General features: G+C 31.2%; 1 protein-coding gene across 6 annotated transcripts in view; it reads left to right on the forward strand.

Moving 5' to 3' along the window:
• The window catches only part of LOC134693348 (ephrin type-B receptor 1-B-like), a 78777-nt gene that overhangs the window by 18126 nt on the left and 35707 nt on the right, over positions 1–24944 (forward strand). For 5 of the 6 annotated variants that reach the window (XM_063554110.1, XM_063554112.1, XM_063554113.1 and 2 more), the window contains exons 2-3: positions 285–367; positions 18663–19341. In XM_063554110.1, coding sequence (XP_063410180.1) covers positions 285–367; positions 18663–19341 — 762 coding nt within the window. Of the gene's footprint in view, positions 1–284; positions 368–8786; positions 8805–18662; positions 19342–24944 lie in introns of those variants that run through there. The other variant, XM_063554115.1, reaches the window with a different exon arrangement.

A 24944-nucleotide genomic window follows, 5' to 3' on the forward strand; every position in this document is an offset into this window, starting at 1 on the left:
GATTTATATTCGCGTTATTTTTCTTCTCGCGAAAAATAAATTGCTCGCGAAAATTAGTTGGTTTACAGTATTGTGGCTTCTTTTTCAGCAGGCTTTTCACTTTCCAAATATGGATAAAAACTTATATGAAAATAAAAGCTTATAGATACTAATTAACACATATAGAAAACTCCACTTTCATATGCCTAAAAAGAAACAAACAAAGATGGGAAATTTGTCAGTAAGATATAGAATAAGTATAAATAAGATATTTATGAAATTAATTGTTTATTTGTGTTTTTCAGTGGTATTATTGGATTCTACAAAAACTTCTAGATTAGGATGGACAACACAGAGAAATGGACCAACAGATCAGTCAAATTATGGGGTAAGCTTTTATTCATGGAGGTCAGAAAACGAGAAAAGTGATGAGTTCAGGCCTCATTGAAATGTTGTATTCTTCTTTAATAGCAGACATAAGCTGATGGGTTTCCTTTCCTAGGTATCAATGAGGTTTATGGTATACAACGCAGTTACAGGTTTCAGTGTCCAATTAATATTTACGTTGTTCTTGGAAAATTTAGAAAATTTGTGTGAAGTTGGACAAAAACAGTGTAGGAACCCAACTTAATGTATCAAGTTAAGCCTTCTTAGACTCTTATATTAAAGTTGTTAAATCTGTCAATCAAATTATGGTTCCTAGCTTTTTGTTGTTTTGGATATCTGAGTGCTCATGGGTTAGCAACCTTGTGTCTTTTGCTGTTAGATTTCACTCCCACTGTAATTACACTTGATGTGTTTAACTTGACAATAGAACATTGTGATGAACAGGAAGGAACATTAGGTTTAATCTCTTCTTTTGCTCTCTTGTCTTGTCACATACATTACATAACAACGAGGACAATACAACACAATATTTCTATATTTTTCTCTGATGATGACTAATATTTCCCACAGGAGTTTTTGTCAACACGAGTTTATCTGTTGAAAAGTATGGATTTGTTCCATTGACGGTTTTGTCACATGCCTGACACAACATTGCCGTTAGACTGATCCCTGACAGACTGCAGTCCTGTTAACTACAAATTTTCAGATAAAGATGATGAAAATTTTAATCAAATAGAAAAATAATTTCTGAAAGAAGCACACTTCACTACTGAAAACTATGGTTTGGGAATAAAAAAATATGGAAACCTAATTAAGACAGCGATCTTTGTTGACAGGGTCATGTGTCCTTTGCAGGCTTGATTAGACAGAAAAAATGTTTCTCTCCCTCAGGGAGTACATAGACTTCATTATTATGGTAACTAAGGAAGTCAGTGCTTCCATAGTAACAAGAAGCTTCTTAGTGAAAGTTCTAATTCTTAAGCAGAAGGTTACTAGTAAATAGATTCTGAACTTTTTCTGTTTTTAAAGTTATTTATTCTATGTTGTTTACTGCCTAAACAATGGATATTTTCTCATGTTAATTTTTTGAGAAAAAATGCATTGAATATAAAAAAAAAATATCATGTGAATGACACTGAAAATGAGCACAAGCTTAAAATTTTACCCCAAAAAAAGAAAATTAATAGAAAGACTTGCTGAACCTGTAGTGAACAACTTCTAAATCTCATGTTGGTAAAATTCTCCCAATAAAATATTTTCAGTAATCAATAAGGCCACACTTAAAAATATTTTGGTTTGCCCAAACCCTACCCAAAGGTTGAGACAGTGGATAGGTAGGTAGGCATTTTTTTTTTCAAAAAAAGAAATTTAAGTATCAGATGTATATTGGTCTTCATAGATATAGGAAGATGTGGTGTGAGTGCCATGCCTATTTGATTAAAAAAACCTTCATCAAATCAGGACAATAAAAGAATTTGTGTAGGCAGCTTTTTTCTGGGTAGGTAGCGTTTGGGCAAACACACCTATTACTTATTATGGCCTAAGTTCTGCTGGTTTGGTTTCGGATCACTTTTCAGGCTTCTAAAATATATATAAAAACTATTAAAAATAGCCTTCATGATTATGAGTAATGTGAAAAACCATATCCCTATTTCACTGAGATTTCAGTCAAGATCTCTGCATGTCATTTTGTCACAAACTTATCTTGAGGGGTTTCCACTGCATGTATGAAATTAAATAAAATCTATGCAAGAATTTTTTTTTTTTGAAACATTAAAGATTTTAAGATATCTCCTGGGAAAAATGAAACTTGAAGATATTGACAGATTAAGAGAACTTAAGTATGCTGTGTAAAATATCAACATTGGAATGCTTTGCACTTTAATTCACTTGATATAAATTCAAGTTTCAAATTAAAAGATGTCTCGATAACAAATTGTTGCAACTAAAATGCATTTCAAAGAGAATTTGACATAAATTGATAAACATGAAGCTTCAATTGGACATGCAAATATTTCCTCCTTCAAATTGAAGAGTTCCTAACTGGTAGACATTTTCTGATCTTGTTTCCCTTATAGAATAAATGTGCTCTAAGTGGTTATGTCAAATGAGAAATTATTTTCCATAAGTGAAAGAGTTGGAAAGACTTCAGAAAAGCTTTTGCATTTTATTTTAAAAAATGAACCAGAAAAATCAATGGGTTTTTATATGCGAAAGTTAAAAAAAATATGGAATTGGTTGTTAAGAATGGATATTAATAAGGGAGCGTCACAGATGAATAAATTTTAAGAATTTTAATTTTTTTTACTAGTTGCCAGATGTAATATGTTATAAGCAGCATTATATTTGGTGTGTGAAGAAATATATAATTATAAAATATATAAATTCAAATTTTTTTTTTTAGTCTTATAAGGTCACCGTAAAAACCCTTACATTTATTAAAATACAAAGTGTAGCAAAAAACAGTTATACGATAATGTATAGAATATATGCATCTAAACTGGCATCTGACAGTTTGATTTAATGCAATCTTCCTTGAACCTTAAAAAATAATTTACAATTCATACAAGTGGCCATTGAAATCACCACATAAAAGTAATAAATGTAACTAAACGTTTTTTCTCCCTCATAACAATGACATACTACTGGTGCAGTATTAAAAATAGCATTGTAAATGGGTATTCAGGGTTCTTTATAGGACAATTTGCACCTTTAAATTGCTTTATTGGAAGAATTCATTAAAATTTGGGTTGTAAAGTGACGATAACACTGTAGGAAAGAGATGCATATACACAGGATCTTGATAGATTATATTTTCAAATTTAAAAATCCAATCAGAAGCTTAGTAGGGGATGTTTTCATAAGTGTAAATATATATATAATTGTCTAGAATTTAACGCTTGTATATGTGATTATGTTAGTTCTGTGTTTTCTTGTTCTGAATTAAAAGTCTCGGTGGTTAAATCGGTGGTTAAATCTGCGGCGTTAATTCAAAAAGTTATAAATTGACATATGATGCTTTTTCAAATCTCACAGTTGGTAGTAGTCGCCAGAAAAGTAGTTAAACATTATGTATCTGAAATAATTCTGTAACTCTTAAATTATAGTTAAATATCAAACTGAACATATATCATGTATATGATGTTTATTTGCGATTTTAAAGCACAATAAACTGCAGGGCATAAATGTATTTAGATATTTGACAGAGTAGGTATTTTCCTTAGGAGAAGGTATCTGACTAAATAGCTTTCTATTTTGATGATCCTTGAATTGCCATCATGATCAACTGACTTATCAACTATAACAGTTCCTTAAAAACCTTGCTCAAGATTCCCTTAAATATAGGGACTAAGTTCATAGGTATATTATGATATCTAAAAGATATCTACTACTTATCCAATTGTTTGGTTTAGAAGCTTGCTGTATTCAGCATTATGTTACAGTCTAGAGAGACTTAATCTGGTCACTTCAGATTTTGGGAAGTTGTACTTCCGATTTGTCTCTGAGTTCTAAATTTCTTTGAATAACACTAGCTACATTATTGTGAATATGGTATTGACTACAAAACACCAGCTGTGATATTCTGATTTGAATAAATGTTTTTGCATTAAATTAAATGATTTTTACCTATTTATCCAATTACATAATTGGTCCATTGGGATAAAGCTCTTACTAATTGTGTAATTCCTTTGTTTCCAAGACAATTAAAATCGTTGTTGAGCTAAGAGCTTCTTTATTCTGTTGTTTTCATAACCTTTTTGGGAAAACTGTCAAACAAAACCCTTATCATCCATATATGGAAAATTTGGCAGGACACGCAAGTAAATTAAACATTATCTACGTTTGTATCAGTACATTTGACAAGAAAATTATTCTCTTGTATTCAGTAACATATTTGCATTGCTAGATTTGCAGATCAACTGCGGCTGATATTGTTTGGGACTTTATTGTGCATTTCAATTGGAAATATATTTATTGTCATTTAATAGTGGTTTTCAATTTCTTATCTGTACTAGCAGTCAGAGAGAGATACAGTGTTTTTAATTTAGAATATTAATTGGTACAGATGACGATTAAACAGCTGCCTACAAATACATCACATCTACATGTAGTTTGTATGATAACATACTTTTTCATGGCAAAGTTTCATTGATTTAGAGCGCAAAAAAAACCTAAAAAGGTGCAATAAAAATACATGTGATTGTTTTAGAAGGAAAAAAGAAGGGGGCATTGAGGCTACAATATAAGATTATCTCATGAGTATATGTCCAAGTTTTTCCAACATTAGAAAAGTATAAATATCTACAAGTTGGTGTACAACAGTTTAAACTAGAAGTTATATACTGGCTCATGGTGTAGTACACTGAATTGTCAGTAGAATTATGAGGACATCAATATATAATCAAAGATAAAATTAAGTTGCGAATTAGTGATGAAATAACGTTGATTTTGGCTGTTCTGTTCTTAGCCCTTTTGAATTCTGTGCTCTTTTAAGTATACTACTACTGTTGGTCTTCACTCAGGAGCTTATTTTACCTGATAAGGACTATTTTAAAAACGCAGTCTCATTACAAAAGTTTTTGGGAAAGATTTCATGGTTATTTGTAAGTGCTAAAAGATGAAATTAACAGTGTTATTAAATCCTGGGTGTATTAATTTCCATATATAAATTTATCCTAAATCTTTCTCTCCAGTGAATCCGCCATCTTAATTCTTTGTCAAACTAATAATAATGCATTATGATTGCATGGGGCCCTCAGTGTCGAACACTGTAAAGTACATCACATACACTTCTAATAAATCTTTAGAAATTGAAATTACACAGAGCAAACAGTTATGTCATAATGAAAAGAACAAATTGTTCATCTGTAGAAAAGATTTGAAGAAAAAAAAAACTTGACATAATTTCCAGTGTGTACATATTGATGCACATCGCGTTGCAGTAATTGTCAGTTCAATGTTATGCCTATCTCTCAGTTCCATTGAAGAGCCTTCTCGGTAATCAAACATATTCTGCATTATAACTGTGATTTTTAACAGCTAACAAATGTTTGAACAAGAAATTGTGCTAAAAGCAATTGACTGGTTTTTATATTCATTTTAGTTATATTTGATAAAAAAGTTATTTTATTGATTCAGTACAAATACATGTTTGTATTTAAACAAATTTGCTTTAAATCATTTTGGTCCATATAGATTATAATTTATAAGAAAATTGTCAAAGTATTTAAAATTACCATGAGATTCAGTAAACAGAGGTCCTAGTCTGAAAGACATGGCAACAGTTTTTGTCAGTAAAATAGTTTAGAAAATATAGATGTGATATTTCTGTTGTAATTCTTCACTAAAGTTTAAAACATATTAGAACAGGTACATTTTAACATTTATATTTTTCTTAATTATTATTGGGGAAAAAAGCTTAGTGTTCAAGGAGGTGAGGGCCATAGGGGTTCTGATCCTGAAATCATGGGCTTAAAAACATGAAATCCAGAGGTTCGAATTTAACAAAAAGTAAGATCCAGAAAGGGTCAACACAGAGTTTAAAAACGCCCGAACCTGGGGTCCCGAAAAAAATCCTGCCCCCCTTCCCCTCTTCCCAGAAATTTAAGTCCTGCTTATAAAAGCAAGTCATTTCAGGTTTATTTTCATCAGCACACTGTTAATTTTCTATCTGTTGCCGATTTTCCCAGCATTCATTGTGCTCATCTATCTCCCTAATTTCTTCGTGCCGACACTTAATCTTATTTTATTTTTGTCAGTACCGCTAATTACATCATAATGACATAAACTTATGGTGTGGAATCCCCTCTATTTGTAAGGATAATTACAACCTCGTTAATCACATTTGTCATATAACATCAGTTTGTCATACTTAAAGTAATTATAACCCAATATTTCATTTTAATTGTTGATTAAAAACCAAGTCACCTGTTTAGGAAGAACTAATGCAAATTGAGTTTAAAATTAAACTTTTTTGTCAATTAATGGTGGAAATTCAAGTCGAATGGAAATTTTCTGCAAAAAGCAAAATGTCTACAGATAACCAAATATGAGAATAATATCAGGATTTCGCAGAGAATTTTGGGCAAATGAAAATAAAATAATTTTGAATTGATATGTGTTAAAGTAAAAGAAAAATGTTAGCTAGCTCAGTCTTCTTTTACAAATGTTTAGTTCTGTTGTTGACTGAGATGAACTTGATGCATACTGTTTATATTGACAGTTTGTTTTTATTTTATAACCTATAATGACCATAATGGGAGAGGTTGCATGTTATGGTGGAGCATTTGTCCATAAAACATGCCTTGAGTGATATAATAATCAATTTATAAGCTTTTATGTTCAGCTTTAATGTCCATTTTCTCCATAGATATTGATGGAAACTTCTGACCATATGTCTAATGACCTCTGCAAGGTTCCTAAACCATTGTAGTAAATTACAGAGTTATGGCCCCTGGAGGAACTTATGACCATAGAGAATGAGGTCATCGTGTGTATTGGAGACACAATTTGATTTTACATCCTGGTTTGTTCTGTAATATGATTTAGATGACATGGAGGAAGTGTCTTTTCACACTGGCAGAAGATATCATTACTGCTAGTTAAAGTAGTAATTATGTGTCCTCAGAAAGATAATCGGTAACCTCAGGGGAAATATGGATTATTGAACAGCCAATTCACAGGGACATGATGACACATACAAAAATCATTAGGAGAATTATTTGAAAATACTTTACATTAAAAAAAAACTCAAATATACTGGAAAGGCTCAATTTTTTCGCAAATTAAAAATTTATGTGATAAACACCAGAAAAATATCAACATATATTCTATTCTGATATAGATCATAACATAAGACAAGTAAAACATGAAAATGAAACTTCCTTCACAGGTTTAGTCTGTGAAATTGTGAAATTTTATCTCTGTGAAAACTAATGCTTTAGCTTTACGGTAATAGTAATGTAGTGACATGTCCAAAACCCAAACGGACATTTTTAATGATCGAAAGTTGTTCAAAATTGAAATGACCGTTTTATGAAAAATGTCTTGAAAAAAATAATTCTATTAGACCGTTTGAGGCTGAGAGCAGCCGGTCTTTTTATAAAAGTTCCGGTCATGTCCGAAATATATGACCGTTTTGGAAGCCTTGATGTAGTCCATGTCTTTTTGCCTAATGTCTGACTTCTGATTAAAAAAAAGATCCTTGTATTGTTAGTCAGTCAGTATCCTGTAATCAGTTAAAAATTAGTGTTCTTCCCTCTGTCCCTGAGGTTTTAACAAAAAAATAGAAAATTGTCAATCACATAACACTTTTTTTGTAACATAACTCTTTTTAATTTGTCATCTAAAGCTTCTGCAGACACATGCATCTTCTCCAGAGACTTCAAGACAAAATTCTACATTTTTCATGTGTACAGAAAAATTGGTGGTTTTTAACATTCATATTTGATTCTCTTTAATTGATCTGAACTTGACAATTCATCATAGAATGTCTTTATTTGAGTTATGTCCCCTGGGAACCATTATCCTGACTTTGACAAATGACTTCTTCAGCAGGGGACCAGTATAGATGATGATAAATGCAGATTTTGTATAATATATAGATAACATAAATCATAGTTCTTGGTTTAAAAATGACAAATGTAGGAGAAGGGATGTGAGAACTTGAAAGTTGCGATAAATTAGCTAGTTAATTTTAGGTTAAAATGTTGATTTCGTGGCTTTAAAACAGTAGGTGGCACCTTATAACTTAATTTGTTCTGAATGGAAGACAGATGAAAGTCCAATGAAGTTAACTCAAATATAGTCTATTCTTCATGTATTTTGACCAATTTGTGGCCGCTGGTTTCTTACTCTTACTTAGGGTTGTTGTCTCATTGACACATTATCTCCATTTCTATTCTCAATTTTATGCCATAAAAGAATTGGCAGTGACAATGTAAAACATCCAGGCTAAGATTCTTCTGACCTTGTAGCGGATTCAGGAAATTTTTTAATACATTATCCTTTTCATTCTGTTCAAGTCAGTCTTGTATCCAGAAATTTTTATAAGGGGCCAATAGGGAGCCCACTGACTGCTGAAGTGGGGTCCACAGTGATTCCCCATATAAATCAACCAAGTGTATTCCCCATAAAAATGGGAACCCTTCAAAAACCCTCTAAATTGGTCTCTGCAAATGGCCTCCAATATCCTGACAGTGTAGGAGTATGAAAGTAGATTTGAACAGAAAATTTAAGATTTGGAAAAGAATGTGACATCATGTCACTGAGTGAATGAGAGATCACCCCAGACATTCCATAAAACAAACCCCCACTGATGTAACAGCTATCAGCATCACATGTTATCAGAACAGCCATCATACATAACCTAAAAGATATTGACACAAATTGACTCAAAATAATGAGTTAAGTGGTTGTAATTATATGTTTTAAACATGGTAGGTGTTTTGTTGGTCTGGGGTTGACATTTATTGTCCTCAATATAGTTATCTAACCCAAGTGCACACACTGATATTATAAGTGACTGTCTGTTCGAGTGTAGACTTTATGATATAAAATACTTTTCTATCTTTAATGATAATTTTGGCTGTCTGTGATGCCTATGATAAATTGTACTAATTGCAGTTTACACAGAATAGGTGGTCTGTGATAGATTTGTTGAGGAATTTTTGTTTATCTAAATGTATTATCATCCTGAGATAATACTATTCACATTCATTTAAGCTAAGTTGTTGAACAAAGATTATTCATTTGCACAAGTTCGGCTTGATTGCATTTTTTTTTTAATTTGCTGTTTTCATATATATTGGTTAATTATACAGTTTTCAAAGTCATTCAAATGCTGTAGCATTTATTTCATTAATTTTTATATATTTTATTTATGATTGATTCTGCATTTATGATTGGTATTATGTACCTCACTTGGGAATTTTAAAACCTATATATGATTTTATAGTTGAACATAATGAACAGTGTATGGGCTTATGTGATTTTTCAAACACAATTGTATTTAATTAAAAAAAAAAATTACATATTGGCTGCAATTTATTTCCCCATGGTATATTTGAACTTCTAAAATATTGATATTTTATTTGCAGCATTTTCAAAATATAGGTGACTATCAGATCTATGGAATACATGTACTTTAAATTTAAGCATTGTTTAAAATATGGAAGGATTATATGTTAGATAGGGAAGAGATAATATTTCGGATAACTCCAAGTTCACATTACTGAGCTTCAATACAAATATTTGTCATGTCAATCATACTGATAATATATCTTAAATTTGAACAAATTATGTCTGATGTCCAGTGTGGTTGATGATTAATTTGTGAATAAGTAGGCGTCAGGACACCTTGCGGGGTCATGACAGGTCACGGGTAAAGTGACGGTGGAAGTTCCATTATCAACCATGTTTGTTTATTTTTTGACAATTTTGGGTTCATATCTGTCCGATAAAAATTTATATGCATTCAACAAACATATCTACTGTGATGACGAATGATTACAGCAGCGTGTGTCATCATTTTCAACAAATTCCGATACCCGATTATTTGACTTGTACTATTTTGCTTGTAAGGACGGAACTTGTGGTATAAAGCTTGCTTAAAAGTACGATAAGATGGACTTTTTGTTCATTTGAAGTTTGCATTAGTGTTAGATTTATGAACTTAGCTGTTGGTATTAAGATATATCAAAAGAAGATTGAACTACATGTACATGTAATAACAAGGACATTTATCTTGACTCGGCACAGGAGTTGTGTAACTCCAATGGAATTTCGTACACTGTAGAAAGATTTAAGGACGGACTCCATTAAGATTTTTGTGTATAATAAAAAGATGTTTTGTATTAATGATTGATTGATCTTTATCTGACTGAACAACTTGACATGATGAAAATTATAAAAGTTAAATTCCTTTTCCTTCACAAACTTATCTGAATTAGAGGTAATTTAGGAGACTTGGTACTTGTCTATGATATATTACGCTCCTGGTGGGATTTTTTTCACCACAGTACAATAAAAGTTTGTTAGTTAAAGAGGGGTCAACATAGAAATGTCCTAAGATGTTTTGTTGAACAAAAACCCGAGAAGTCACTGTTTTAGAGGGGTCATTGCACTACTTTAACTATTCTTTTAGGAGTTGGGTGCAGCTTTCATGATTTATTTTTGAGTCGGCAAGCCCAAAGATCAACTTTTCCAAAATATGAATTGGATTCTGTTGGCTTGTTGAGACGAATTTTACAAGCCTTGGATGTAAGACTTGTAGTAAGCGTGAAGACTGTATGTACAATAAGGTTCCCTTTGTAAGTAGAAAAGAAGATGGTAGAAATCGTGAAGCAGAAGTCACCTTTTGGTTGGCTTAAACAGTCTTCCATCAGAAATGCAGCTTGAGGATAAAACTAATTGTCAATTATCTACTTCTACAAAGTACACTGTTTAAAACAACTTTTGTTGCCAGACCAATTTCCTAGAAAATGTGCCCACTGTTAGCAATGGTATATGAAATAAATGAATGTTGCTCATGTATAAAAGAACTCTCCTTATTTTTATTAACAGAATTTCACATTTTATGTAGTCTGTCAAGAAAAATAATGAGTATTACATGAATTAATGGAAAAGTTCAGGTATATATAGGACAAGTTCCCTTCACATTAAAACTGGACATAAATTGTGAAGATATTACATTAAAACAATTACCATCAACTTCCTGTGTCCTATAGAAGCATAAAGTATGGCTTAAACAGTAAACAACCTTCTAAATTAATTTAAAATAGAATTTTGTCTTTAAGTTCAAATTAATGGAAATTTCAGAAAAAAAAGTTAATAGTAAAGTATCATTAATGGAGGCTGGGAAATCAGTGTGACTTTAACTCATTTAAATTGACATTAAAACAACAATTTGAAGCCATGACATTACGGGCGGGGTATAATTATCAATATAATAACCGATTGTTTAGAGAATTATGTTGAAACATTTACAGCTTTTTTGTTACATAATTTCGCCTCTAATATTAATTACTTTGTCAGATTAGCTATTAAACATTCCACCATATAAAGACCTCCCCAAGTTAAATCTAATGAATCAGGCTGAGTTTTAATTTTCTAGATTATTGTGTTGGATGAGACAGAGAATCATCTGTCTTGTTCAGTCGGAACCAAATTAAAAACTTTTTATCAGTGTTAAGGAGCTTTTCTTTCTGTATTTGGTAATTTTGATTGTATTTTTCAATAAGATTCTTCAAGGGTTACAAATACGGCAGCTGTCTGGTTTCTCCTTAGGCTATTTTATATTGTACTTTCCAGGTTTCCATAGCTTTCTGTGTTGTTCAGTCTGTTTTCTACAATATGAATAAAAGTAGATGCAAGTTATATGACAATGAGACAGCAACCCAATCACCTAAACACAAAAAACATCTAGAAACAACGTACATCTTCAGCATTAACAGTGTCTCCTTACAATATGTCAATCTCTAAATTGTCTTTTTTATAGTCTAAAAAACTCAAAAGATAGACCATCAACACAAAATTTTGTCAAGACAAAGGGGGAAAAACAACAGGACTGAAAGACAAATTTCCTTTGTTTCAGACCTTACTCTTAAGTTAATCATGGCCAAATTAAAATACAAGTGAACTTTACATGAATAACATTGAATATATCGATGAACTTTAAATAAAATATGTTTCAGTCAGTCAGAAAAGTGAATTCCAAAGTGTTTTTCCACAGACATTGATGACCTAGATTGTGACCTCACATAGATAATTATCAAAAGCACAGGCAGAAAGTGATATATATCCATTATAACATATCTTGTCAGATGAAAGTTCTGTGGCTTATAAAACCTATCAGATAAACTTTTATTATATACCCTTATCACTAATTGATTTGCACAATTTGAAATATTTTCTTTTAAAACGGAAATATGATAAACAGATTTGAAACAGAAGCTTTTTCTACGATGCATGTTAAATGGGTCTAGTCTGACATGTCTATTGTTACAATGACCTTGTGCAACTTGATTCCTGAGAATCTTGCAGTTGTTGCATCATTAAATTGGAAAGTGCATATTGTTTGCATATCAAATAGCAAAATATTTATACTAATTAGATTTTTCTTGTAAACATGATTCCACATAAAAGTAGATTGTTCTCTTTCAAAATGTCTACATAGCTGAAATTCCAAATTAAAACTGAAGGAATGTTCACTCTATAAAAATTGTGTTCATTTTGAAATTTACAAGCATGACCTAAATAGTATGGTTCAATAATTGTGTGAGAGCTGTATTTTTCTGGCTTTTTGTATCTTTTGAAATCAGCTTATTCTGGTATAAAAATTTGACTTTGAAGGGCATTATTTTAATTTTTTGGAACTTTAGTTAAATGAAATTATCATGCAGTTTATTTCCTGTATAAAATTGAGGTAGGGGAAGGTCTTGGATGAATGATTTTAAATTTCTAAACATATTTATGGATGTGTATAATTAAAGGTGGATATATAATTGTAAATATTGTTATTGTTTAGATTTGATTTTGATATAATGAAAATTTATCTTTCATGATTTATCTAAAAATTGCAGCTCTGAATCGGCCATTTTAATTCTGTAATAATGCTATCAAAGCACAGCTGAATGAATTCCGACAAGACAAGCAGCAAATTTGAGTTGAGTCATTTTAATGAATTAATCCTCAGAAAGAATTGATTCGTTTGATCCCAGAGACCCAGAAATAGGGGAAACAAGAAGGTTTAATCAAGCGACAAATTAAGTGAAATTCATTTGTGAGGTGTTGACAACCACTCTATAATTTCAGGTTACATTTTACAGTGGGGTTAGGTCTTTGCTCTTAACAATATGTTTTCTTCAGTGAATATTAGCATTGGCAAATAAAATACATTGAGAGAATTATGAACCGGTTTTAGAAGATGAAAGCTAAGTGAAAGATTGGAAAATGGTTAATTTTGTTTACTTTGGCATACATGCTGACATGGTGATTATTAAAAAGTTTTCCATGGCAGTATTGTTAGATTAAATAGGTTGTCAAAGTTCACTGGCACATTTATATGGTATATCCATCAGGTAAATGATGATTTAATTCCTTAGGGCTCACAATATTCAATCTTTGGAGATTTATCTTCAGTTCAAGGCTTTCTAACAAATTACTTATCAAATTTCTTTGAATATCAATCAAATGAGAGTGTTCAAATTTAAGAGATCGATAATTTCAACTTCCATTCACTGGGTAAAAATTAAGTGTCTTCTTTTTCAATATAAGCAGTGTTGTGAGATGGAGTAGATATTTTAGCATAGTGTCTTTAAATAGTAACAATGCAACTTAAATGCTGATGTAAAAGCAATAGAAGTTTTTGACTGAGGGCACTCTGCTGGTAGAACATCAAAATACTGTGAAGGAAGAATTCCCCTCCTCCTTTTTTCTGTGGAATATTCCAGGAATTTAAAAATCATGACAAGATCCCTTTGTATAGATCATTCAGGATTGATTAAGAAAACAGACATGAAAAATGTGAAAAATATAATTACACACAGTTTGGCCTCACCAGTACATAATCATAAAATAAGAAGCAGATTTAAAATAGTTATTGTATCCAAAATAAATATTCAGCTTTTGGCCAAGATGTGGGAACCTTAAATTACTGTAACTGCCATTGAAAATTAGGAGACTCTGGTTGAATCCTTGAGTATGGGAGTACTATTAGCTATAGATATTACATGTGCCACCTATATCACCCAGTGGATCAGTAATATTTTTTTTTCATTTATAGTTGACATATCATTCAAAACCCAAGGGTTATATTAATAATGTTGGTCTGGTTGTCCAATTTGTTACTGTAATATGTTTGATAGGATTCGTTTGATTTTCTGAGCTATTTTATTCTCTAGGGCTGTTACACAATGTCGTATACTTTCTGTTTAATGAGACTGCCTATAAAAAGTAAAAGGCGCACACAAAAACTGTTGTTTGTGATTTAGCATATATACAATGTTTACGATTTATATGTCTTTGTGTCTGTCAAATTTCCACTGTATTTTGATAATTGTATGAAAATAATTTGTTTTTCTCTTAGGCAATAACATTTGAGAAAAGCATGCTTAAGAGACCTGTTGGTGACCTTCTGCTGTTGTTTTTTCTATGGTCAGGTTGTTATCTCTTTGATACATTCCCCATTTCCATTCTCAATTTTATTAAAAATGTATTCTTAAGGGACCAGAGACTTATTTTTTGTTCATGATATTTTGATGACTTTTTGTGCTTTAAATTCTCATAGTGCTCGGCACTTACTCCAAAACACAGTCTTATATAAATATTTCTAAAAATGGTGTTCAGCCATATCATTCATCACTACATTTTAATATTAAAAGAATCGGCCTAATACATCGGAAATCATTCTTTTATTTACCATTCCTCCTAGCAATTCTATAGCAAACAGTTTCAAAACAATGATATCGGATAGACACACATTTAGGGCCACTATACAAACATTTCTTTACAGTAGAAAATTTTATTGACCAAGAATGGTAATATTTTCTTTTCATTCAGACCCATGTAATTACCGTAGCATTAAAATCTATATACACATTTACTTATCCTTGTATCAATATTATACTAGTTATATTGGAAAGTGAAAGTAAAAACCCATTATTTACCTTTTGGCGAAGGTATAGATTTTGACACTGGTTTTGGATATTGCTGGTCAATTGAATATGCCTTGCAGGAGATTGTTGAATAAAGACATGAAAAGAACTTATTTAAATCCCTAATCAAAACTTTTCAGATTTACATTTCAAGCTTTTACTTTTCTCAACTCTTTTTGCTTTGTTACATTGAAACATGGTGATAAGTTCAATCCCTGTTTTGTAAATGTAACATTAGAATAGCGGGTAATTATTTAGAACGGTTGATAAAGGAAAAGAGTAATTTTACCACAAAAATTCTACCAAAGTTGCATGTATATAACCCTTTCAACAGTCATAAATTTTGTGAAAAAATATCAAGTTCAGAAAATTTATGCAAGAAATAGATTTGAATAACCATTGAATTAAACACAAGTGTTACCTAAAAAACATAATCGGCTTAAAATGCTAAAGAATTATATGATGTTTTTTTTTCAATAGTACATGAAAAGCTGAAAGAAACACCACAATTTTTTGATTGACATTATACCAGTGCATTGGTAAACATTTTAAAGCCTAAATGAGTATATATCTTTTTGGATTTGACCTTGTACTTATTTGCTCAGTAATCGGATCTAATATAACTGTCTTTTAAGCCTCAATCTCTCCTTGTTTATAAAGACAAGGGTTTATCCTGCTTTGTTTGTATAGACAGGTAATATTTGGCTCTTTCTTTGATTTGCTATACTGTGACATCTTATAAATGCTTTAAAGCATGCAATCATTGTCATTGAAATGTTTGCAGATTAAAGGGACATAACCCTACTTTTGTGTTTTTTTTGTGTATGGAAAACCTAGGAAAGTGATACACTCAAACAGTATAAATATTGAACAGTATTTTTTGTTTGAAGGCCAAAATACGGTGAAATATATTGTTAACGTCTATGTCATTTGGGATCTGGTGGAGAGTTGTCTCATTGGCATTATCATAACATATTTTTTTTCTTGACTGCATGAACTATGACAATTTAAGCAGAAACTGTCTATAACCATATACTATTCTTTGAACTCTTCTTTGAAAAAAAACCCCAAGTATTGAAAACAAAGCTACACAGTTCAGAACTTCTGAAATAATCATATTAATAACAATTAAAATTATAGTGAACAAAACAAACGGTTACTATGAAGGGTAGATATTTGACATTGACAAACAATTAAGGATCAACAATAAATTGGATTGAGAAATAATATATAATATTCTTAATACATTGATATATGTTAATCATTTTTATAGCAAGAAAAGGTGGGAGTTTCTTTACTTTGAAGATAAGAGACTGTTGGATAAACAGTTATATAACAATTTCTATTCTAGCTAGCTTCATATTAAACTGTGTCCCTGTTGTATTGTGCAATGGAATTTCAAAAGCACCACAAATTGGAAACATGCAACCTGCAGTCTGAAGTCTTATCAAAAAGAAGAGATAATTCAATTTGATTGTTTTGTTAGACCTTTCAATCTTATTTAAATGAATAATTTTATTTCACTGCTCTCTTAAATAAGAAATAAATTTCTTGATTTAATTTCAATAAAAAATAGATTGATTCCAATAGCTGCAGTTCTGTATATTGAATAAGATTATAATATCACAGCAAACGCAGGAGCTGCCAACTTTGATGTGCACTGATGAGTTTTATTTAGCTTATTTCATTAGTATATATCGGTATATGAAAAAACGGATGAAAAATTTATTACTCTCCGAGGAGAAAAGTACCTTCAGCAGGTATTGAAATTAATTTGATTAGATAATATTGATAAAACTATATAAATTGCTAGTTTTATGGTACTGTTGGCATGCAATGTTTTCATCCAATAGAATTACTAACATTCTATTCAAATGTCAGTATTCTTTATTGTCCATAATTGAAGACTCAAAATTGAATTATGGTTTGATAGCTTAATTTAGGAAGCTTAGTATGTCTGAAAACAGTTTTTTTTCACTGAAGGAAATTTGAAAAGTACCTTAAGAATATTTCCTGTAAGATAAGTGATCAGTCAGACACAGAAAACTTATGAAATCAGAAAATTCTACAGCTTAGGGAACAGTCAGACACTGAATACTTAGAAAATTCTACAGCTGTCGTACTATGTTGGTGATATAATTTTCTTCCTGGTTTGTTAAAAGGTGCGTTTGACTCTTATCTTAATTGACTAGGACAATGACAGTTCTCTTACTGAAGTTCCATGTTTGATCTCAAAGCACTCCACCTTCTTTTACTTGTTTTAAACTAGCCACAAAGATGTAGCCAATATTTCTACTTCTGAAAATGATTTTGTTTACACTTATCTATATCTTAGAAGTGATCTATGGCAGTGTGACTTTCTAATATTGTTCTATCCAGTATCTGATTGGGATGAGTGATACTTATAGTACCTGGACTCTGTGTAATTATCTACTTAATGGTCTGATGGTACTGCCTGTATCATCAGCTGCCATGGGCAGTTTACATGTCCATCTCACTGTGAAATCTACAGCTGATTAGCCAGTGGTCAATGTTTGTCCACTAGGAGATTCAATCTGTAATGTCAACATTGTGTCTGATAGGTATCTGATTTACACCTGAGAGACTGAGCAGGTGCCCTATAGATATTTTTGTCAGGTAAATTTGATTGATGTTTACCTGTAGGAGTTTGCTCTGGTTTGGTTTTCTATTGTTGGAATTTTAAGCTGCTGGTTCCCTTATTCAAAATAATAATTCATTTAGAAAGTGCAGATGGCAATGTGTATTTTGTAAATTGACAAAAATGTGTTTATTTGTAGAAAGTATTAGTATTTGTTCATTGCTAATTTTCTCCCGTGGTGTTCTGTTGTACATCTCAGTCAAAAGTTGAATACGTGATTGTAATTCATAGCTAATGAAAACTACTTAAGAAATTTTTAAAAAGTTTTGCTCATTAATGAAATTAATAAGATTTGCATATGTTTCCACTTCATTACGAAATTGAACAAGAGTACATTGTCTGAACATTGTTTCTTAAAGTATACAAAAAAAAACGTCAATCCAAAGTATCAATTGATTTGAATGTACTTATTGGCTATATGTAAATGAGGGAAAGCTAATAAATAAGCTTAACTCTATAAATCTGATGGCGGTGAATTAATTTCCAAGATTTGCTGTACCAATTGAAATTAAGATATCTTTTTTTAATGATCCAGCCGCCATAGTTTCATGTCTGATGAGATATTAAAGTTTTTTTTAGAGACGCCAGGGAAAATGTTTTTGAGCTAAGCATGTGGTAAAGGACATTCTATCTTGTTTTGATCATTCCTTGGTTACCATTTTATTTGACTGAAAAGAAAACCAATGAGACAGCAATACAACAAAATAAAAAAAAACACTAAAAAATAAATTACATGCAAACAAACCAACTACATTATTTTAAGAAAAAAGGACTCTATAGTAAACACTATATATATACATTTGTATATATATATCACTATTTATGACTCATATATATATCACTATTTATGACTCAAAATTTTCCAGTATATTTTAACGTATAAAAGTACCAAACTTTGTAAAGCTTGATAAAGAGGGGACCAGACCTGATGATTAGTGTAATAATGGAATCATATAATCTAACTTTCAATTTTTATTTTTCAGTGGCGAGAGGGAAGTTACACCAAAGATGGATCCCCCATACGAGTGTACGCCTCATGTTCAGTTAGCAGTAATGGCGTAGACAACTGGTTACGGACACCATTTATAGACAGAGACAAGGCCAATAGTATTAGTGTAGAAATAGAATTCTCTATGAGGAAATGTTCTAGACATTCAGACCCAAGTTCTTTAACAGCTTGTAAAGAGACTTTTCATCTTTACTATTACGAAGCAGATTCAGACATTGCAAATGAACTAATGCCATCATGGGATGCTACAACTTATACGAAAGTAGATGTGATTGCTGCCGATTATTTGTACGAGGGCAAACAAGGGGAAGAAATTAAGTTAAATTTTGACAAACAAGAAATAGCCTTAAATAAAGGACTAGGAGGGGTTTATTTAGCTTTTCAAGACACTGGTGCATGTGTTTCTTTAATTTCTATTAAAGTTTATTACATCAAATGTCCAAACATTACTATGAACTATGCCTTCTTTTTGGAGACACCTACTGGAAGTAGTCCGCAGGCGTTAGAAGAAAGAGAAGGTGTTTGCATTGCAAACTCACAGATGGAAAGTAAAGCCACCTTACTGTGCCGTAGTTCTGGACAGTGGTATTATAACAGTGGTAACTGTCAGTGTATAGCTGGATATGAAGGCAACAATGGAACAGAATGTCTAGGTATGTATTGTTGTGTTGGCAGATTGCTGTCTACTAGACTTTAGCTTTGAATCCTTCTACTTAAAACAGTGGAAATGATTCTAGTTGTCAACCTAAAATATATAAACAAATAAACATATTTCCCATAGAGGACCAATGATAGACAAAATCAAAACAATTATGCAAAAAAAGTGTTCTTCAAAAAAGAGCCAGATAACTTGAAAATATTTTTTTTTATCATTGACAATACAAAGACGTAAGTGAATAAAGCTATTTACAGAAAAACAGGTGCTAAGAGATAAGTTAATGTAAAACATGATGGTGCAATAAAAATATATTTGAATATTTTTTTTTTTAACTTTCTTATAAGCAAATGGTTATTAGATTTTAATCTAATCATATTGAGGTCATTTGATGTTAATAGATATAGTCATTATTTGGCAATAATGCAGTAATATGAGATTTTAGATTTCCTTAACTATCAAATTATCAAATAGATGATTGCATGGCATTTTTACTGCACCATAAAGATATCCCCCTTTGACAGCCCTGTAAAATACCATGGTTGCATATAAAAAGTATGAGAATTTTATAGATTGTTGGGTTTGATATTTTGTTCCAAATGTCAATATTTGTAAGATATTTAAACTAAATGTACCTCAATGTGGATTAAAGTTTTTTGTTTCACAGATATATATTGAAGTTTAACACTCGAGTTTTCATATCTACAAAGTTGTTTGCTATCTGTAGTCAAGTTTGTGGACATTGACGAAATCTTGGTTGTTCAGGTTCAATGTGAGAAAAAGATTTTTTAATTAACAAATATTGCAATAGGGAAAAAAAGCCCAAATAGTTACAGCTCTCTTTACACGATATAGATCTGAAGTCAAAACATATATTCTTTTTGGATTTAGTGGATTTAGATTCATTAACATTATAAAATTGTTCAAATTTTTCATTGAAAAAATAAAAATAAATATATTTTAAGTAACTTATTTGTCTGGTAAATAAAACTGCAAGGCATAAAAATTTCAAACATTAGCCCACACCAAAATTGTCTCAAAAATAGCAGCCATTGGGTCTTCCCAAAACCAACAGTTTAGACAGCCAGAAACATGCAACCTAAATAGAAACCTCAAACCTTCTAAACTGTCATCTTAAAATTTTAGCTTCATCACAGTTACGTAACTTGCATGAACTTCAAATGTACAGACATATATTTCTCTTTGATTTTCCTAAACCTGGTTAAACTATCACAAATACTATTATAAGAAATTTTATTACAGCCGACAAAACAATAAATTCTAATTCTGCCTCAGCTTTATGGAATACACTAGAATTCCATTACATAGATTGGTTTGCCTGCTAGTCGTTAAAACATCCTATCCTTCAGTTCTGTGTTCCATCATATTCAGGAATGTAAATACAACTCTATTTCCGATAATAAATCATATTTTTCTGGCCACGAGGGTGACCATAACTGGATCAGCTCCATGTCAGAGTTGGAACATAATCAAATTTCTTGCCAAATGTAGTCGTAAAATCAGAGAGCAGGATCGTAAAAAATAAGTGTTCTTATAGAAAGAAGAAAGATTCTATTGGTGAAAATACTAAAAATCTGATAAGAAGGAATTACAAATTAAGGGGGAGCTTTTATTAATGAGAAAATAATCAAACTTTCGCTCTCACTTATCTATCACTGGAAATAATGGATCTGGAAAATCATTGATTTTTTAAAGCTAAATTATATTTTATTACATGCCATCATTTCCAAGACTCCATAATTAATCCTAAAGTTAAAAACAGACATGAATAATTGATGACTAGATGTTAAGATAATGATTACTGTATATAAAAAATGTAAACAAAATGGATAAGTCTGTTCATGTAAGGAAACTAAAACAGATTTAAAATTTCAACATGTTAAAAAAAGTGTTACCTTTACCATATTAGTTGGGAACAAAATTAATATCTCAAACATCCATTACAACTGCAATAAATACGCCATATTGAATTATAACATACTAATCCATAGGATTTGTAAATAAAATATATGGTGGCCATATTGAATTGCAACATTTTGGTATATGCTATATGTATTATAGAGGCAGTGTTGTGACCTGCTTTTGAATTCTTTCACATTTTGTTTAGCCAGGCCCTCTTATAGCTAAGACTTACTGTATTGGTTTTGCTTATTGTTGAAGACTGTACAGTTACCTAAAGTTGCTAAAATCTGCTTAGTCTGGACTCTGTTGGATAGTTATCTTATTGGCAGTCATAATTCATTATATATTATCTAGATGTCTATTTTTTGTAATCTTGGGTTATTGTCTCACAGTTCTATTTGTGTAGCTGTAATTTTGCTATAGGGATTTAAAGACTTTAAGAAGCAATACACTGTAGGAATGCTTACCCCTGTTATGCTGCATTACAATCATTTCCCATTATCAAATGTGTGATTCTCATTATTGAAAAACTACAAAGACAATTTGTCAAAGAAAAGATAAGGATGTAAATATTTATCTAGAAAATAAAATTATACCAACATCTGCAAAAATAGTTCTGCCTTCCCATACCACTATGATGTTGTTTTCTTGTTTTTTAGGATGATTTTCTAAAAGCATTTAAAAGACTGTTGTCGTTCCATGCTTGGGTGCTAATGTCCTTTTAACTATTGATGGGAATGTTGTTAGAGATCATTACGTAATCCCCATGATTAAACTCTTTAGTAATTTACAAAATACGCCATTAACATGGAAATCGTAAATATTTTAGGGAACAAGGCTGCTTGGTAAAGGCTTTGGGTGATTGTAAAATTTATTTCTGAAGATCTGAATTGATAAAAGATATATGATAATGAATAAATGTTGACAGGGGCTGATTTAGATGGGGAGGAAAATAAAACTGTCCTCCTCCCTGCCCCCCCCCCCAAAAAAAAAATAAAAATAAAAAAATACTTAATTTAAAGATAAAATTACAGCCAATTTTATTTTTTATCAAACTATGCCTGACTACGAATCTTAGGAATGTTTCCCCACAATCAAATCTTGAATCACTAAAAAAAAAACAGAAAAGAGAGGACAACATTTAAGTGTACATATAATGAATATATAAACAGATGTTAACTTGTCACCAGTCATTGATCCAATCAATTGATACAGTAGTATGATTTCTTAATATTAACATATGTAATGTCCAAAATGAATACATATAAAAATTGAATCGTAATTAATCAAGGGTTTTCTATACTATTAAACGAGAAGACCTCATTTTGGGTGTCGCTTCTCTTCCTTCCACAATAAATCAATCATCATGCCTCTGTGTCCTATAGGTAACATGCATAGTCGCATTTGTCACCCATTCTTATGATTATTCAGATTGAGTTATTTTGGGAGAAAAACCACAAAAAAGGAGTCCGGAAATGATTCCGTCATCAGACTGACTTTTTGTCATAGATAAGACTTCCTGTTTGAAACATGCACAAATACAACCAATCGTATGATAGATAACAAAAGAGAAAAATAGATAAGCCAATCAGAGCGTTCTCTATATCATGGTGTTTAGATCGCAAGAACCACAACTATTTAACCTCCTTAGAGAGGACAATTATTTTTCGCGTTTATCTACATGTAAACTACGATTATACTTCTTTAATATATAGAGAATCTCTGTATTCTGTCTACTTTTTTTTTAATGTTTACTATTGAAGGGGTCATACCAGTTGCCTTTATATTAAAATAAGTAAAACATGTGACACAAGTACAACCAATCGTAGAGCGTTCTCCATATAATGGTGTTTAGATCGCAAAAATCAAAAGAAATATATCCCTTAGAGAGGACAAATATTTTTCTCGTTTATCTACATGTAAACTACGATTATACTACTTTAGTATATAGAGACTAACTGTATTCTGTCAGGGGATTTCTATATATAATTTATTGTTAAAAGGGAAAATAGTGATTTGGCAAAAATGAAAGTAAGGTAGAGATTAGAGGGAGGCAGGACCTTTTTCGGGGCATCGGGATCGGGTGTTTTTATGCTAGGGATTTGGGGATTGATCCTTACGGGATCCGGGAATATATTTTTCGATTTCGGGATATGAATTTCTTAAATTCTGCATCTCGGGATTTCATGGTTTTAATCCCGGAATTTCGGGATCAGGACCCCTCCGATCGACAATCCCTCAAATAAGCCTAAGTCGGTATTAGTCATTTATTATACATGATTCAAATCCTACCATTGGCATATTTTAAAAAAAAGGCTCTAAAAGCACTGATGGATTGTCATAGAAGCATAGTAGACTAATAATGGTCTATATATAAGCAGTTACATTTATTTCATGTTTGAAACGGTGCAAATTTTCAATTTGATTTGACTTTTACCAAAAGAAGCATTGTAGCAAAGGAGAAGAATAATTGTGGTCGTAGGCCAGAAACACGAATATAATTGAATTTAACAGAAAGGAAACAAACATCGGATTTTGGAAAAAGGGAGATACCTTTTATGTAATTCTCAATACAAAATATCTTTTACAAAAAATCATCCCACAACAGTTCACAAGCTGTATATTCCCGCGATTTCGCGGGTGTGTTCTAGTATTTCTGAAAATAAGGTGTGTGAGTACAAGTTTGATGTAACTTGGTTCAACATTCATGCTTCATCAAAGACCTTATTCTTTTACAAAAATGATAAATTTGTAATAAAAACAGAAAAATCATAATTAACATAAAATCTTTTGCGATATTTTGTCAGCTTGATCCTTGTAAGATGCCATAAATAACATGTTGAAACAATAACTTTATACTCAAAGTACTTTGAAATAAACACTTTATTTGCTCTCCAATGTTTGGTTCTTTTAATACAAAAAAGTTTATGTGAGTGACATGTGCAGTTTACTTCTACCCAAAGGAATTGGAGATTTTACTGGGGATTTTTGGGTGCCCAATTAATTACAGTCTCTTTTAACAGAACTTTACATATAGATAGCTTTCCATTGATGATGTAATTTGAGTATAAGTGATACCCCTTTACAACCATGTTCAGGAGGGCAATGTGTTCAAATTCTTTCAATATAAGTCAACCAAGTTCAACTTGCTGCTGAACTCCAGAAAAGTTTTTTTTTTTTACCATTATCAAATTTTTTATCACTGTATTATAAGTATTCATCAGTGCAATCTTGTAAGGGTCAGAACCTTTTTTTGTCAAACTTGCTGATACCACAAATTCAACCAATTTGGCCAAAAATTTTCAGATATGCCCCTAGTTCCTCTAAATAGAAATTGCTACTAGAAATCTTAGTTTTATAAATAGCTTAGTTTAATTAGAATAAAATGTATGAACTGGTTTGAATCTGCTCTGAATTTAGTTAAGAATTAGCCCATGGTGTGATTCGTGTAAATCTGACAGTTTTGGTTTTCAATATGACAGTTAACAGCAAGGATACATTTGCATGTATGCAATTTCAATGCAACCTTTCTTTACCATGTTGTCATTCCTTTCTCAATTTACAACAAACTCAATTTGTACATATCAAATTAAAGAACTTCATTTGCAAAATGAATAACCAACATTCAATTTATTATTTTGTTGTGTTTTTATGCTGGAGTCTTTTTCTCCATCCCTT

The sequence above is a fragment of the Mytilus trossulus genome, chromosome 12 (genome assembly GCF_036588685.1).
Source record: "Mytilus trossulus isolate FHL-02 chromosome 12, PNRI_Mtr1.1.1.hap1, whole genome shotgun sequence".
In the NCBI taxonomy this organism is placed as follows: domain Eukaryota; kingdom Metazoa; phylum Mollusca; class Bivalvia; order Mytilida; family Mytilidae; genus Mytilus; species Mytilus trossulus.